Here is a 16,628-nt window from a genome sequence, read left to right on the forward strand (position 1 = left end):
CACACAGAGGCAGAAACATGCGTGTATTTTTCCATATAAAAGGCACCGATTTATCACCAATCTCTGTCGTTGACGCGAAAATTAAGCTTTTTTTTAACACACGTAAATCACATGATAGACAATTAATTAAGAACATTGGAATTAGCCTATACTGCATAATAATTACACCGACATGTCATTTCTCACACGAAAAATAATCAATTAACACAAAACATTCTGAAATCCTTTGTCAAGTGTTTTATTTTCCTGTTTCCTATTTGGACACAGTTCAGTTGAACCTGGTGCATTAAATCACACGTAGAGGACCGTCACTGCTCTGGCCCGTAGTGCCTTCCAGATGTCTCTGGTCTGGGAAACACGCTGCTCGTGTTCTCTTCAGCCACTGCTCCGTTCTGCCTTCGATAAAACTCACAACAGTCACGGTCAAATAGCAAAGACAAAACAGAAACAAAAAAGAGAAAGAAAAAGCGATTAAGAGAAAAAGACATAAACACATAATCATATTTACAGGCTGCCAAGATCTGCACAAAGAAACGTTCCCATTAATAAGTAATTATATATTACTAATTTTAACACATGGCCTACTTTAGCACAATCTATATTTACTATATATAACAACTGAATTGAATTAATTTAACAATTTCTTGGATTCAGATTACGTGCAAATACATGGCTAGATTCATCTTGAAGCTGCTGGGTTTAAGGTTATAAAATTGTATTCATACAAAATACACAATATTGTTCAAAAAAATAAAATAATAAAACTAAAAATACGAACAAACATACGCAATATGTTTGTATTTTCTCCAGACAAAGACGGTCCTCTGGTGGTGTGGGAAAAGCAGAACGAAGGTAGCGGTGAATAGCTTCACGCTGAAGGCCAACACCCACTCACCTCAGCAAACAATTGATCCAATGTAAGAGCTGCTCGCCACTAAATCAAGTCACGCTACTCTTCTTTCAGTTTGTCTATTTCGTGTAAAATCCTCTTTCCCCAAACAAACAGCCTACACCATTCCTTCAAATCACATGTTCACAACAGCCAAATCAGCGCGCAAAAAGCAGATTTTCGTTTTACTGCAAATGTAGTTCTCGAAATGTAAGCATGCAGAAAAGTCTGGGCTGCTGCGTCTTCCAGCCATATATGATTCAAAGCAGAGGTGCTTCAGATGTGTTCTTGGGGCAGGAGCTGTCAGAGCGCTGGGCGAGAAAGATTGATCACGCTCACAGGCGACTAGCGGCCCTTTGTTTGGAGCAGGGGCCATAAACAGCCATCACTTTCAGCACCTCATCCTCTGGCTTTACACTTTAGGGGCAAATCATTTTATACACTCAATGTATTAAGAGAAAACGAGGACGAACAGACTCTATATACTCAAATAAATGTTGAATTTGTGGTTCAATTGACTCAAAATCATGATTCAGTTCAGTACTATTTTCACGCACAAGGTTGCAAAGAGAAGTCAAATCCAAACGTAACACAGTGAATACAACATTACATTAATAAATCAGCTGAAATTAATCTGGGTGTTTGTTGGCGTGCAGGGGTTTAGCAAAGGCACTGCTGAAATGACTCGAAAAATATGGCGACCACAACCATTTACGCGTATAATTGTGCGTCTGTCTCCACGTCCAACTTACATGTCGTGGTCTTCAAGTAAGTGCGTATTAACAGTGAAACTCAACCGCGATGTGTAAATAAAGCACACCCCTGCCCGCGGAATGAGGCGTTACCACCGCGAGTTTCTCGATCAATCACAGGGGACAGTGGCTTCTTTTGATAAAAGCACAAATTGTCATTGGGCAGATGCAATCATGTGACAAGCTGCCCAGTCTAATTCCAAGCGTGGCCTCGTGCAAAGCTTTAGTTAATGGCACTGCACTCTCCATATTCGACTATATCCAACATTAGCAAATCTATGTCTGTATCTGTTTTGTGAAACCTTTAAAAGCGGGAAGAGGAAGGCGATGACTTACGAATTCGGGCGCGAGAGTGGTTTTATCAACAGCCAGCCAACGCTCGCCGAGTGCCTGACATCTCTCACCAGCCCTGTCTGTGATGCCTTTCAAAACTCATCAATCAAGAGGCCGGCGCTTTCACACTCGGCTCTGATTCCTCCTCCTTTCGAGCACAGCATCCCGAGGCTCGACGCAGCGGAGCATCCGAGCCCCGGCAGCCGCGGGAGCCACGGGAGCCGCGGGAGCGCTCACTCCAAGCAGACCGGGAGAGGCTGCGTGGGCGCGCGTCAGTCCGCGTGTCCGTTAAAGGAATACCCGTGGATGAAGGAGAAAAAAAGCATCAAGAGGAGCCGGGCTTCCGCAGGGTCGTCCCCGCTCTACTTCTCACCCCAAGGCAAGACAATGATTAATAACCTCTGAAATAAAAGCCTCCTCTTTGTCTGTGTAACACGGCCCTCGCTGCACATTGAATATATCCTATTTAATATTTTCAAATTGGCCTTTATATTTTGTAAAGTCTTAATCTCACCAAGTGTAAAGGTGTTAATGGATGACAGTAATGGAGAGTGATAGATTAGCCGTATATGGGCCGGCAGCTGGCATGTTCATTAATCTTCAGCCCGCGTCCTGTCCACGCAGACCCATCATATTCTGCCGCGAGACCATAAATCTTGTGAGTGGCGGTGACTTGCTGCCACAAGTTCCTCTCCAGCCACCGTGTTTCTCACCTCTACGTGGGTTTGTTTGTGCCGATCTAAAGGTGTATTATTCAGTGTTGTGTGTTGCATGCTCCGCAGGTTCGCCAGAGGCAGAGGAGGATGCCGGGGCTGGAAGCGGAGCGGCATCGCGGAGGCTGAGGACCGCATACACCAACACACAGCTGCTGGAGCTGGAGAAGGAGTTCCACTTTAACAAATACCTGTGCAGACCGAGGCGCGTGGAGATTGCAAGCTCACTGGATTTAACCGAGAAGCAGGTGAAGGTCTGGTTTCAAAACAGGCGCATGAAGCACAAGAGACAGACTCACAGCAAAGAAAACCGCGACAGTGACGGCAAATACGCGGGCGAGGACGACGAGGAGGACGACTCAGATCTGGCAGAAGACGGCGAAACGGCTCAGTATTTCCCCCAGACCCCCGCGAGCACTCAGGACCAGAGCCAGCACAGAGAGGACCACTGCCCCGCGGTTACGCTGCAGAACAGTAATGACAAACACGTGAAACATTTTCCAAACGCGGCGCCCGCTGCTCCGATGTGCGCGTCCACAATAGGCCCAGACAATGCGCATTCCCCACCACAGACTTCTTTGCAGGATTTCCCCGTCTTCTCCCCATCCTCGTCTTTCTCACTAAGTTTGTCAGATTCTTTACAAAGTCCACTGACTTTTTCAAGTGACTCGTTTGATCTTTTCTCAGAAACTCTTACAACTATTGATCTGCGAAACCTGAGTTATTGATATTCCACTGTTCTCTTTAGGACTGTGCGTTTTAAAATGGAACTCAGAAATGAGGTAAGTTGAATATCAGTATGAAACCATGAGCTTTTAAATACTAGTTTACTATGCACCCTCAAAATTTATTTTTCTATGGATTTTTTATCAGTAATTTCTATAGGCCTATATCTTTCTGGAAATAAAGCTTTATATTAAACGACTCCAGTGTCTTATTTCATTACTCATATTACAGGCCAGTTTAGTCTCAGTTTTACATGTAGGTGAGTACACTGAATATCTATCTGTTAGCTAAAAAAAACAAAAAATAAAAATGTACCAATGGGATACGGACTGGCTAATATTGGGCTATATTGGCACTTTTTCCTTATTTAAGATATTCTTTTTTTTTGTCGGCGCATTACTGAGTCAAACGTGTTACGAAGTGTGCATCGTATAGAAGTCGGGCCAATATGACTTTTCCTTGCTCTCTAATTAAATTTTATTGGCTATAAAACTCGCAGCACGGGCAGCTTGTTTATGGCCTGATGCGCGATGCAATGCAATCTTTGGCCATTAAGTCTCCCTGCGCCACTGTGGCTTTTGGAGATATGTTCAAATTAGACTGTACAAAGGCAGCGCAATGCATTTGAAGTATTTATTTCAGTACAGGCATATATAACAGGATTTAGAAATGAATGTTCACGTTATATATTGTGGCATACTGGTTGTTTTAGTCTGAACAAAAACAGTGGGATAATGTGGAAAATCCCTGCGGAATAGAAAGACGCGCTGGTTTGTTTGTTTGTTTGTTTGTTTGTTTTTAGGTAATTGAATGTTCAATCACCGTCTCCATCAATTGTGAATCAAGTTTGAAAAGATGATAAATTAGGACAGTTGCCATAGTGATTAACAATTTAAAACTAAATGTTCTATCATCTTTCGAAAGGGAAAAAGTCCACAAAATGTTGCATATAGGCAATAACAGGAAGCTGAAGCCCATGTGTATTGAAGTTAACATTGGTTTTGGAAGTCAGGGCCATTTTTTAAATAAAAGCTGCTGTTTTAGAGCTTTGAGCCAGTTGAAATATAAATCACAGTGTAACCTCAAGAGAAATTACATGTTGAGTTTGAAAAATATGGTCTATTACGATAACTTTGTGGTAAATTATGCAGTGTCAAAGATGGAACTTCTGATAACTACAATAAGCACGTTCTTAGGATTCATCAAAAGAGATACGTAGTTAAATATGAAATGAAAGCGGTGTATTAAGCGAAACATTACACCAGATGCAGCTCGGTGCAGGCTTTCGCAGGAACCAGAGGCACTCACTCACACTCAGGCCCCCCAGGGTCAGAGGTCAAGCTGGCTCTGCCTTACTCTCCACACGGGGAGGAACTAGTGCCGGGTCAGAAGAGGGTCAGGTTTTGAATGACCACAGAGAGACTCATAAAGAATTTGGGTGAAAAATGCTCTAGTTTTACGGCTTGTGATTTGAAAAAAAGGAAGAATTATTGTTCCTATTACAATAAATGCTAAATCTTTAATAATCAACATATCATTTATAGTGTGTTTAAAATGCTATGTCAGCTCAATGTTCAAAATTATGGAAAAGTGGTGACTGGAGCCAAAATGAAGCACCATTGATTAACTGACATCAGATCTAAATGCTAAAATGATTAAGTCTATAACAAAAATATACAACAATTTATTCATTTCTAGGGTAGGACTGTCAAGTTAATTGGCTTTAATATGTACTATATATATATATATATATATATATATAGAGAGAGAGAGAGAGAGAGAGAGAGAGAGAGAGAGAGAGAGAGAGAGATTTTCTTGCCTCAGATTTGTTGAAAGGAATCTAGTACCTCAAGATAAAGTGAAATTCTGGCTCAACATATCTGTAAGTATTTGTTCAGTAAAATTTAACGCTCCAATTACACAATCAGATCATATAAAACACAATAATAAATGTCTTTAACTTGGCTCAGAAATCACGCACATGTTTCTGGTTTTCATCATCGTGTCATAGTTTTGTGATATTCTAAAGTTAATCCCCGTTTTCCCTTTGAATTCACATTTTCTTTCACTTCCCTTTTGCCTCCATTCCAGAAATTAAAACATTTCTAAAAGGTTGTGTTTATACATGAGCAGCCTCACTCTAACTCAGCTGTGTTAAGCGTTATTGGGAAATATGGCGTATTATGACGTAGACACATATAACACAATACCTTTAGCTGTAGGCTTATGTGCTGCCTCCAGAGCTCTGCCTGAACAACTGTCAGTCCTGTCACTTCTCAGCAAAACAATAGGCTATAGTTCAAAGGGCCGCTCTTTTAGCTCAGGCAGGGCGATGGAGGCTGTCCACAGAAGACCAATGAGAGTGACTGGCATCTTTATCAACAATGTGTCAACAGAGAGATTTGTTTGAGTTTAGGTTACCCCAGACCACTGTACATTCTCAAGTCATGTATCATGCAAGGGTTAGGGGCGTTAGCTTTACTGACTGACTTGCTTCAACGATATTGTATAACATAAAACAATGAATAATAACAGTAAAAATATAAAGAATAATTATTTAGTAACGTATGATGTTTCTTTGTCTAATCAGAAGACTGTATTCTGAATACACTTTCACATTGACTGAAAAATGGCACATGCACTCAAGAGCTGCCTTTTCTATTTTTCACACTAATTCAGAGCATTTCAAAGCCAAATGTAATGATCAAATACCACAACATATTCTTCTGATTTTAAGAATGTAATTGTATTCTGAATATCCTCAAAATACTGATAATACCAGAATATAATGACTTTTCCCACTGAATATAAACTATGACCACATAAAGTCATACAAAAACTATTTTAATAACTGCTGTTTTAAACCATGGAGTGTTTTAAATAAACCTTTAGCCCATAAGACTTCCAGGTTGAGTGTCAGGACATTTGTTGGCTGTTTTCCATACAAAGATCTACAACTCTGACTTTCCAGGAATACGTGGAGAAATAAATCAGCTGGTTTAACAGACAAGGGCATCTGTGGGTGACCACCTCCAATTGTAAAAAAAGAAAGAACAAAAAAAGTTTGTTGAATGATTTTGGAGAAGCAGAAATGTAAGCTCCAATACAACATAACAATATCATAACACAGATAACACTGGGTTAGCTACAAAGAAAGCCAGTACACCAAAAAGTATCAATTTCAATGCTATATAATTATGTTTTCTGTGTAAAACTCACTTTTAAAATAAGTGTGACAGGGACAGGGGCATATATAAGAGGGACAAGTGGCACCAGGACATTGCAAGACAATAACAGTGTCTATAGAAGACGCTGGAGTTCTGGCTTTAGTTTAGATTTTTCTTTTCTTTTTACTAAATTGTTGAACGCGGTTGTTCCTGAAACCTCTGTCCGGCACAACGCACTCAAATCAAACGCATTTTGAAGCTTATGTTTACCAAACGTGCTCATAACCTTCCATACAAAACAATTACGATCTTTATTTATGCGGCCATAAACTGTAACTTCTAATGTTATTGTAAGCACTTAAGCTTTGTCAATTAAGTCAGTCAAAGTCAACACTTAAACGCCAAGGAAATATGATCAGGAATCAATCTTAAAATATGATCCCCACATTATGCGTCAAATTTATTAGACCCGCAGCTCCATTAAAACATCAAGCCGCTGTCATCGCGCGCGGCTGTTATGAATGGGCCTGGATCACGAACACCAATAAACGACAGCACAACAAAGAAGGTGTGCCGCGTCAATTGAGCGCGGTCCAGTGATAAATAATTTGCAGATTAACTTCCTACTTCCGCGTCGTGCGTGAAGTTTCCTCTCTGGAGCCCGTGCGCACGCTGGACCCGCGGTGCAAACAGCAGCGAGCAGCTGAGGCGACCATGAGGGCCATTCCTGAGGAGATAACGGTGCTAATAGCAGGTAAAAGCCGGTCTTTGCATATGTGGATGAACTGTAAATGTGTTTTTGACGCGCTTTTGCAGTCTAAGTAAAGCATTCAGACGTTTTCTGTCAAGAGGAAGTGCATTGTGTGCTGTGGACTCTTAGCCAATCATTAACAGAGCTCCATCCAGTAAAAAAGAACCAATGTTAGCCTTTTATTGTAGCCTCTTACCTTTTATTTTGTATTTTGTGTCGCATAGATCTTGAAATATTCCTGTGTGATGGATTAAAAGGGGAGAATTTGAGCAAAAAGGCAAAAGAAAAAAGAGAAGTGTTCATCAAGAGGCTTAAGGAAGTGAAATATGGGTATGGATATTTTTGAAAATGAAAGCTTTATTCACAAATCACACTTTACTGTCTGTTTTGTCTGTTTTTTTTAGTTTCCCACATGATTTCAAGGACAAAGGTAGGTCTACATTGTTTTCAGTCGGTGTCATTTAAAGGCACAGGTGAGGAGGTCCTGTGTCTGCAGGTGAGGATGACTTGGAGGAGGAGGACGAGTCTGACAGCAACAACGACGGTGGATCCCTGCACTCGGAGCGCCCGGACAAAGATGACGAAACGTGCGAAGGTAAACGACAAAAGAAGAAGTGGCCAATGTGGGAGAAATGTGTAACTCTTAGGACAAATCCACAATAGTTTGCAATACATTGGTAATCGGTGTGTGTGTTTTGAATTTATTGAAGTTACTAGATGATACAACGACGGCGATATGTTATTGTTCTTATATCGACTGGTGGAAAGGTCTGTAGATGGCAGTAAAACATGTCTGGTTGTATTCTTCTAGTGTGTGGTGTATACTGCGATGAGATTGCAGTGATAAAACTTAAAGAATCAGTTCATACATAACGCGTCTCATAAAACGTGATCAGTGACTCTCAAACCTTTCACTCCATATAAAAATATAGCAAATATCTGGCTTGCCGAGTACTTCCAGACTGAAACTGGGTCCGTTAAAGTTTATATATATCAGGTCTGAAATAGAAAATAACTATGACAAAAGTAGTTCTTGACCAGATTAAAAGCCAAACGAGGAGAAACAAAGATGAGAATAACAGAGGATTCCATCAACACTACAGTTGTGATATTATACGAGATCCTGTGGTTCTCAAACCTTTCACACCGAGTAGATAGTATTTGACTTTCCGAATATTTAACAGACCGGACAAAACCTGGCCTAAAAGGAGACTAAATCATGTATATGTTAGTTTTAAATAATAAGGGGAAAAACATGAATAGAGTTGTCTCTAAATAAAACAAATACTCAAACTGCAGTGGTCCTAAACACGTCACTAGACAGTATAATATCTCCCACCTCTTTTAACCACATGCACTTAGTCTAACTGTGACCTATAACTGAAATACAATTGGAGAAATGACTTCCTGGCTCACACATGCACAATGTCGTAGCCCGCGCTCTGCAGAAAGTGACTTTGAGTGGCACAATGAGGGAGACATTCCAGTTGTATCTCGGCAACATAGTTTGGAAGCAATTTAGGGGCACAACTGCTGCTTTCACCCCCTCTTTTAGGGCCGCCTTTTGACAGCCCGAACATGCTTTATTGCTCTTAGGCCCCGTTTCTGGACCCCAAACGACTGCCAAGGCTGCACTTGTGAGAAAACGCACACATTTCTAACTGCACAGTAGCACTAATCCTGTACAGTGTTCTCCGCCACGAACGTTGTGTCATATTCTGTGTTTGCTTTAATTGAGGTTTGTGAAATCCTTGTGTTGTGTGGGAGTTAATGTGGTTTATGGCCGGTAAGCAGCTGTCACTTTTATGGGCGCGCGCTCACACAAACAACTTTGACACAGTAGTTGAACATTTGCATTGAAGTTGCACCGTGAAAGAGGCGGCTGGAGGAGAAGCACAATCACAATCGCGTTTCGTGGGATTTTTGGACTGCTGGACGATCGATTGACCTGAACGTTGTGTCAAATGTGATTTTAAATGTATGGTAGTTTTGATATTCTATTTCTCACAAGACTCATCGTATGTAAACTAATTTGGAGGATTTCCTGATGATCCTGATACTAATACTAGTATCAAAACCAGGGCTGCACATAATGATTATCATAGTCAACTCTTTTGATTAGACATCTATGTATTTATATTATACATTTAGACTTTTTGAATACATTTTTAACCATAGGCAGGTTGACTGAAGACCATAGACAAAATACAAAACGACATACAAATATAACTATTTAAAAATTTGACCAGTTACAATAATTCTGATTAAGCATTGCAGCCCATACTCATTAGAGCAGGTATAAATATGGGAAAAATACATATATTTCAGCACGATGCGATCACATGCTAATATTAAAATGTTTGTGTAAAAAAAAAAAAATATATATATATATATATTTTTTTTTTTTACACAAACATTTTAATATTAGCATGTGATCATGTATATTATTATTATTGTGGAATCAAAATCTGTATAAATCATTGAGCCTTCCTTAGTGTTGCTTGAGATTTTACTATCATGACTCAATTACTGCAAACAGATTTTCCAGATTATGACCAACAAATCCAGCCTTAGGCACCGTTTGGCGTTTCAATTTCAACAGATTTTCCACGTGAACGTCCAAACCCTTCTGGATTTCAGGATCACTGTCTCCTTTTGAGTTACAGCTGATGTTTTGTTTTGCAGGTGTCCAGCAGTCTCCGCCTGTGGCAGCTCAAGACCTGACGTCCGTTTTCAAGGCTGGATATCTGGAGAAGCGTAGAAAAGGTCTGTATTCCTGTTTAGTGTTTGAAGCACGCATCCCCACACAGGGCTCTGCTATTAATACAACTTTTACTGTGTGTACAATTACTGCTTCATTTGAATGCAAAAAAGGTCTAAATTGAATTCAGTTTTGTTCTGAATTATAGGGTTGTTTTGTTCTGCTCCACAAAACCTGGAGGAAATAATTAATCTAATCTACAGTCAACAGTAATCTACGTTTAAACATGAATCACAATATTACTGAATACATGATAATGAGTCTATTCTTCTTCTACAAGTTGACTTTTGGCATTGTACACAAATCTTTGCTTTTAAGACTCTCATAACAGTGATTAGGATTTTCATTTTGCATAAACTCTGCGGCTTTATCTCTACAGTTACGCACTCGATTTGTTTTCATAGATCACAGCTTCTTTGGGAACGAGTGGCAGAAAAGATGGTGCGCTCTGAGCCAGCACACTTTCTACTATTACGGCAGCGATAAAGGTAATTGTTTTATAATATTTTAGGACCACGTAAGAACAGTTTGACACTTGAGCAACACTTCACTTGGCGCCGTGCGTAACTCTTTAATTAAACAGACAAGCAGCAGAAAGGCGAGTTCGGTATTGACGGCTACTCGGTCAAGATGAGCAACACTTTACGCAAGGACTCCAAGAAAGATTGTTGTTTTGAAATTTCGGCGCCAGACAAGCGAGTCTATCAGGTATGCATGTCACAGTCTGAAATACTGCAGTCTTAAGAGTGGCGGAAGATGTACAGATACAGGGGCAAAGAAATACTTGCACAAAATCTACTTAAGTGAACGTTTTGAAGTGCCAATGGAAAAATAGAAGTCAAAGTATTTGACAGAGATTTTGAGAACTAATACAGAGTCAAATGTAGTGATCTTGGTGATGAATTGTGCTGATTTTTGGGTAAAGGAAGCAACTAAATCAACATTTTATTTATATGATGTCACTATAGCCTTTTCACATTACTTTTCTTCAAATAAGGTAATGGAGTAAAAAAGTACAGATACCGTTCTCAAATGCAGTAAAAGTATCAGACTCTTGAAGCTGCTTTCGTAATGGGGGTCCGTGTCTCCATGTAGATCAGGGGGAACAAACATTTAGATGTTATACAGAACTAATATTATGGTTACAAGTCGTATTAAAGCTGTGGTGGCTCATCAAAACTGTCAATTGCTAAATTTTGCATGAATCACTTCATTGTCATGAAGTCTGTGGCCTGTATATGTTTCAGAACAAGGTTGGACACCCCTGATGTAGATGTTATTTACTTTACATGTAGGATGCCACAATATCACATGTTGCATCATGATTATTGTAAGAAGAAACATTATAGTTTAATGATTATTCAGGTCACAGCACAAAACAACCGTAAAATACTTAATTTTCAATTGTCTCATAAATCACAATTAATCTAGTCTGTGGCCATCTTTCTGAATGATAAAGTAAAGTTAATAAGTCAATAATACACTTAATTATGTAAGTTAACATAAACGGTGAGATTTAAAAGCTTTTTTCTCTTTTTACGCAGCTCAATAAAACCATTTTTACACCCTTCCTTCATTTGACACTGCTGCCTTTGCAATGGCTTTACTTGACACGCATATATTAGTGTCTAACTGAGGGTTCAGACTCCCATGTGGAACATTTTACTATGCGTAAATCTTGCATTATTTGTATATGTTAATTAATACATGTATAAGTGTGAATTGAACTGACTAAAGTTTCTACTACGCCTCACCTTCATCACAGTTCTGTGCGTCATCGGTGAAGGAGGCGGAGGAGTGGGTCAAACAGATAGACTTTGTTTTGAGAGGTTTGGCCTTTTACCTGTGTTTTGTTCATTTAGTTTGGTTGCATTATTAGATAGTTTAAATGATGTGTTGGCTGTTGTCTGCAGATATGACCGGGATCATACCTGAGGAGGAGGAGGAGGAGGAGGAGGAGGAGGACGATCAGGGGATGTATGATGATGTTGGGCACGCGGCGGACAATGACGCCGTGGAGCCAATTGACGAGGACATTTATGAAGAGCTGCCAGGTTCGACACTCATTTAGTAAAGACCTCATCCTCCGAAATCAACATGTTTTACTTGTTTTTGTTCTGTTTTATGTTTCAGATGAGGATGTGCCCAGTCCAGCAAAGCCACTGCCAAAGTTTGATCCCGTAGTCCGCAAACCATCTCCTCCTGCTGCTCCTGCTCCTTTTGCTGCTCCAGGTACAAGTAATATAATCTTTTATGTATTTATGAAGTAACTGTAAAAAAGGCAAATGTGTAAATAGACTCATTGTATGTAGTCGTAAGAATACAGATAGACTCAGTTCCTGGTCTTGTAAGAGGAAGTTTCACAAACTGTATGAACTTCCTTTTTCAGAAAGTGTTTTTATTATTGCTCTCTAAAAATACCCAGTACTTTTCAGACTTGCACAATAAGAAATGAGCTATAAGTTTTACATCCGTTTCTATTTCAACAGCTTACATCAAAATATATACATAAAGTGCATATATTTACAGAGCGCAATCCTCAATAAAGAATTGTCATTCAGATATTTTGGAGCCACTATTTGCTTAAGTTTTAACTACATGTAGAAATCTTAGTATGTTAATAACTGTAACTTGAATGTGGGTGAAAGCTACTCTTCTCTTTCTTGGTTTGTTCATTGTTTTTAATCAAACATGTGTAGTAAGAAAAACAATGAATCAATTGGATAAATAAAATAAATTTGAAGAGAAGTACATTTTGATGTCTCTTTTATAGCGGTTGATAAGAGCACAGACTACAAGAACTTCTACCAGGGTCTGTGGGACTGCATAGGAGACCACCCAGATGAGCTGTCCTTTAAACGTGGAGACGCCGTCTACATTCTCAGCAAGGTACAGTCACATACACCACGTTAATTCTCTTGAGAGGGACATTGCTCGTATTTTCCCTAAAACGCCGGACTAAAATGAGCCAAATTCAAACTGACTGTGTTTCTGAACCGTTTGGAGAACGGACAAATGGTTGGACTCTTTGTGAAGCTGAGACCCTCTAGTTTTGGCCTCTGATGTCTGATTTACTCTCATTATACGTGATAACAAGCTCTACACATAGGAACATCTGGTGTCTGGTCTGAGTGACACTAATTTGGTCATTTATTGGTTTTGACAATTCCTTTAGGAACTGAAGCCAGTTTAACACAATATTTGTTTTAGGGACTTGTAATAAAGTATAAAATTCCAGGTGAAATCCATATAAAAGCCTTATTCAATTAGATATTTTTATTTGTGGGTTTGGAGTACAACGTGATCCTGATTCAGCCCAGAATGTTTGATCTGACTGTTTTATGTTCATTGTGCCCATGCAGCTTGATCGTTCCCTTGCATCAGATGGTGGACAATAATGAATAAACAAAGAAAAAGCCCTCATCTTAAGAGGTTAATAAACGTGGCTTGTTGATGAACGTGGGGCTGAAACTAGTCTGTAGCCTCAGCATTTTGCCAGAGTCAGACATGTTGTTGTACGGGCTCGCCGCAGACCACCTAAAGAGAGTTAATGCTAGACCTGGGAGGACCTGACTGTGTGTATCCTTTTTTACTGGCAGTGAGTGGCCCGCTGCCAGGAGCCGAGGGCTGTTGGTGCGAGCAGACTGGACTAGGTTTTTCTGCCTGGCACTGCAGCGGTGATGGGGATTAGTTGTGTCACCACGGAAACTGTTTTAGTGTTGCTGGCGGAGGCTGGTTTAGCTGGCACTTGGCTCCCCTCCATCATTTCCATCTGGGCTGTTTCTGCTCAGTGCTGCTGCTGCTGCTGTCATACAGAGCAGCCCACACACCTCTTAAAACTCTCCACTTCACTTTGTCAGTCATTTTTGTTCTCAGAAAATACATGCTCAGGTAGAGGAGGGTCCAAGGCTGATGTGTAAACTGCCAACTGATTTGACAACACATACTCAAACAATGTGGTTTAACTTATCTAAGGTGATTTTAAAATATTATTTGCAAAAATGTATATCTCAAAAGCATTTGGGATAACCCGCTCACCTCCATATTCCCGGGCTCCGTGCTGTGTAATTGTGGAGTTTTCAAATTCAAGTGCGCCATCTAGTGGTGCGTTTTGGCACTTACAAAGCACAAACTATAGGAGCCATTTAAAAAAATAAAAAAAACAGAAGCCATCAGCCACTATTTAACTGAATGCACGTTAAAAAAACAGTGATGTACATTACACATCAGCCTATATTATTATTTATTTGTTGACTTATTTATGGTTTCCGCAGCTATAGCCTAAATAATATTATGATATTTTTATCTTTATTTCTTGCAACGGGTGCTTTTATCAGAATCAGAATACGGGAAGAAGACTATAACAATTTTGCTGGACAACTAATTGATTGATTGATCTCTGCAGTAATGGGAGGGACTAAATATACAAAGCAGACAGAGCGTTGCTGTACTCATTTCCCAAATGCCTGTTTATTGCCCCTGTCTTTGTGGAAGAGGACCAAGAATCAAGTTGCCCTTTCACTCAGACAAGGAGTGCCATTAGATGAAACCTTGGTGTTGGGGGTTGTGGCCCGCTGCAAGGGCAATGACCATAAAACCTGTCTGGACCGCAGCAGCCAGCTGCAGCTAAAGGCACAGACAACTTCCTCCCCCCATTCTCTTTCTCTCTCCTCTGTCCCTCCCCCATTCTTTTCCTCTCTCCTTAGTCCCTCCCCCATTCCTCAGCCCAGAAATAGTAAGTGTTACAGCCTTGAGACCCCCCAGACGGGCCCAGGCAGAGTGTGACAGGAGGCTGTGCTGCAGCAGCTCCACCCTCCCTGCTCAAGTCACAGCACATAAAACAAATTGAGGGATGTTTGATCATTAACCCATTACCTTAGCCAAATGGGTTGGACATAAACACTGTACAAATATGATCCAGTGGAGTTCTCCAGGCCAAAGTCTTTATCACATTAAAGCCATCGAACTTGGTCTGCGCAGTACAGTGACAATGTCTTTGCTTGGCGTGTTTATGTTTCTGTCTTATGAGTTTACTTGGTCTTTCACTTGTCTATTTGAGATTCTTTAAACACCACCCAAAAAGAAAGCTGCATGAGGAGTCATGGGAGACATTTTCAGAGTGTATTTTGGTCATTCCAACGTCTTAAATGTCCTGCACTGCAGCACTGTCCTCTGAGATACATGACTATCACTGGTCCTGTTATGATGTTGGTGTTATCTGGCTGTGTCCAATACATGTGTGATCACTTAAAAGTACTTTCTCACAGATGAGAGTATAAGATAAGATAAGATATTCCTTTATTGTCCCACATGGGGAAATTTCATTGGTGCAACGCAGGTAGATACAGAGGTAGATACAGAAGAACAAGATCTGTATCTGTATCATAGATGTTCTCCTGTTCGTGAGTTTGGACATGAGTGCAGAGGTGTTGGTTCCTCTTCTTCTGTAGCGGCTGAAAGTAATCTGTGATTCACGCCTGGAAGGACTTTGATGTGAGAGGGGGACTCTCTGATTTCAGATTTCAGCTCGGCCTGTGCTCCTCGCCGCTCCGCTTGCTGACAGCCATTTGGAGCTATTACTTGTCACGCTGTGACAGATTTATGTGTGAGGGGCTCTTTGCACACAGGCTTTGTCTTGAGTGGTGAGTGTGCATTTTCAGAAGTGACACTAGGCAAGGAGACAGACCTAAAGTGAAAATGAAGCTGTTTGGACCTATGTTTTATTTGTTTTCCAAATACATGCTGAGGGGATAAGAAGTCATGGTGTTTTAAATGTTTTTTGACACAGGAATATCAAGGCTTTGGTTGGTGGGTTGGAGAGAAGAATGGAGCTGTTGGCATCGTCCCCAAAGACTACCTGATGGAGCTTTATGCAATTTAAATAAGTATACCTCGAGATATGAATAAAATAATTAATATATAAACCACGTTTAGATTTACATGGTCTGTATCATTTCCTGCAATGTATTTGTTCAGATAATTGTTAAATAACATTTTAGATTCATGTTTGTTTATTGTGATTCTGTGCTTTTGTCTTTTCGGTTGTCTTTCATTTTATGTGCTTAGACTAAGATGTATTGCAATTTCCATTTATTTATTTGCTTCACATGCCACAAGGTGGCAATAGAGTTACTTCTGTGGTCACATTTGACACAATTAGGTCAGAACAAAACAATAGTTGTTTTTGTTATCAGAGTCACTGTGTTGTTAAACCTGCATAATAGAAATAAAAAGGTGTCTTTAATGTAATGTCGTGTCTGGTCTTTTGTTAGCTTGAAGGCATGAGAAGCCCGCGCTGTTCTGCAGAGGGTTTGTGGGCAGCAGATCAGAGTGGCAGATGGTTGGCTGTGCCTGGAGCCTGTAGTGCGGAGGTGCACTAATAAGACAGGAGCACACGGGGAGAGCAGGAGCTTATCGCCCTCTGAGGAGCTGTTTGACAGCCGCCAAGGTGCAGATATAGACACATCTTTGTAAGGTGCATGTACTGTATACGTCAAATGTATGGAAAGCCACAGTTTTAAACCTAAAATCGGTCA

The 16,628-nt window shown here is 40.3% G+C and overlaps 2 protein-coding genes across 2 annotated transcripts; both read left to right on the top strand.

Moving 5' to 3' along the window:
• Positions 1 to 1,921: 1,921 nt before the first annotated feature.
• Positions 1,922 to 3,495, top strand: hoxa2b (homeobox A2b). The gene is made up of 2 exons (XM_072460234.1): positions 1,922 to 2,353; positions 2,757 to 3,495. The coding sequence occupies exons 1-2, from the start codon at positions 1,969 to 1,971 to the stop codon at positions 3,413 to 3,415; spliced, it is 1,044 nt and encodes a 347-aa protein (XP_072316335.1). The 5' UTR covers positions 1,922 to 1,968; the 3' UTR covers positions 3,416 to 3,495.
• Positions 3,496 to 7,188: 3,693 nt separating this feature from the next.
• Positions 7,189 to 16,014, top strand: skap2 (src kinase associated phosphoprotein 2). The gene is made up of 12 exons (XM_072460238.1): positions 7,189 to 7,334; positions 7,556 to 7,661; positions 7,736 to 7,761; positions 7,828 to 7,926; positions 10,017 to 10,097; positions 10,497 to 10,580; positions 10,676 to 10,800; positions 11,858 to 11,921; positions 12,006 to 12,146; positions 12,226 to 12,324; positions 12,866 to 12,981; positions 15,881 to 16,014. Exons 1-12 carry the CDS (start codon positions 7,295 to 7,297, stop codon positions 15,971 to 15,973), a joined length of 1,074 nt encoding a protein of 357 aa, XP_072316339.1. The 5' UTR covers positions 7,189 to 7,294; the 3' UTR covers positions 15,974 to 16,014.
• The last annotated feature ends 614 nt before the right edge of the window (positions 16,015 to 16,628 follow it).

This window comes from Eucyclogobius newberryi, unplaced genomic scaffold (assembly GCF_026437365.1).
Source record: "Eucyclogobius newberryi isolate DKJ021-1_F unplaced genomic scaffold, fEucNew1.0.hap1 SCAF_3, whole genome shotgun sequence".
Lineage (NCBI taxonomy): Eukaryota > Metazoa > Chordata > Actinopteri > Gobiiformes > Gobiidae > Eucyclogobius > Eucyclogobius newberryi.

Excerpts from the sequence above, each read along its gene's own strand:
- skap2 (XM_072460238.1), top strand. The coding sequence starts at position 7,295 with ATGAGGGCCATTCCTGAGGAGATAACGGTGCTAATAGCAG. Across the intron at positions 11,922-12,005 it reads GATAGACTTTGTTTTGAGAG|ATATGACCGGGATCATACCT; the intron begins GTTTGGCCTTTT and ends TGTTGTCTGCAG. Across the intron at positions 12,325-12,865 it reads TGCTCCTTTTGCTGCTCCAG|CGGTTGATAAGAGCACAGAC; the intron begins GTACAAGTAATA and ends TCTCTTTTATAG.
- hoxa2b (XM_072460234.1), top strand. The coding sequence starts at position 1,969 with ATGACTTACGAATTCGGGCGCGAGAGTGGTTTTATCAACAGCCAGCCA. Across the intron at positions 2,354-2,756 it reads GCTCTACTTCTCACCCCAAG|GTTCGCCAGAGGCAGAGGAG; the intron begins GCAAGACAATGA and ends CATGCTCCGCAG.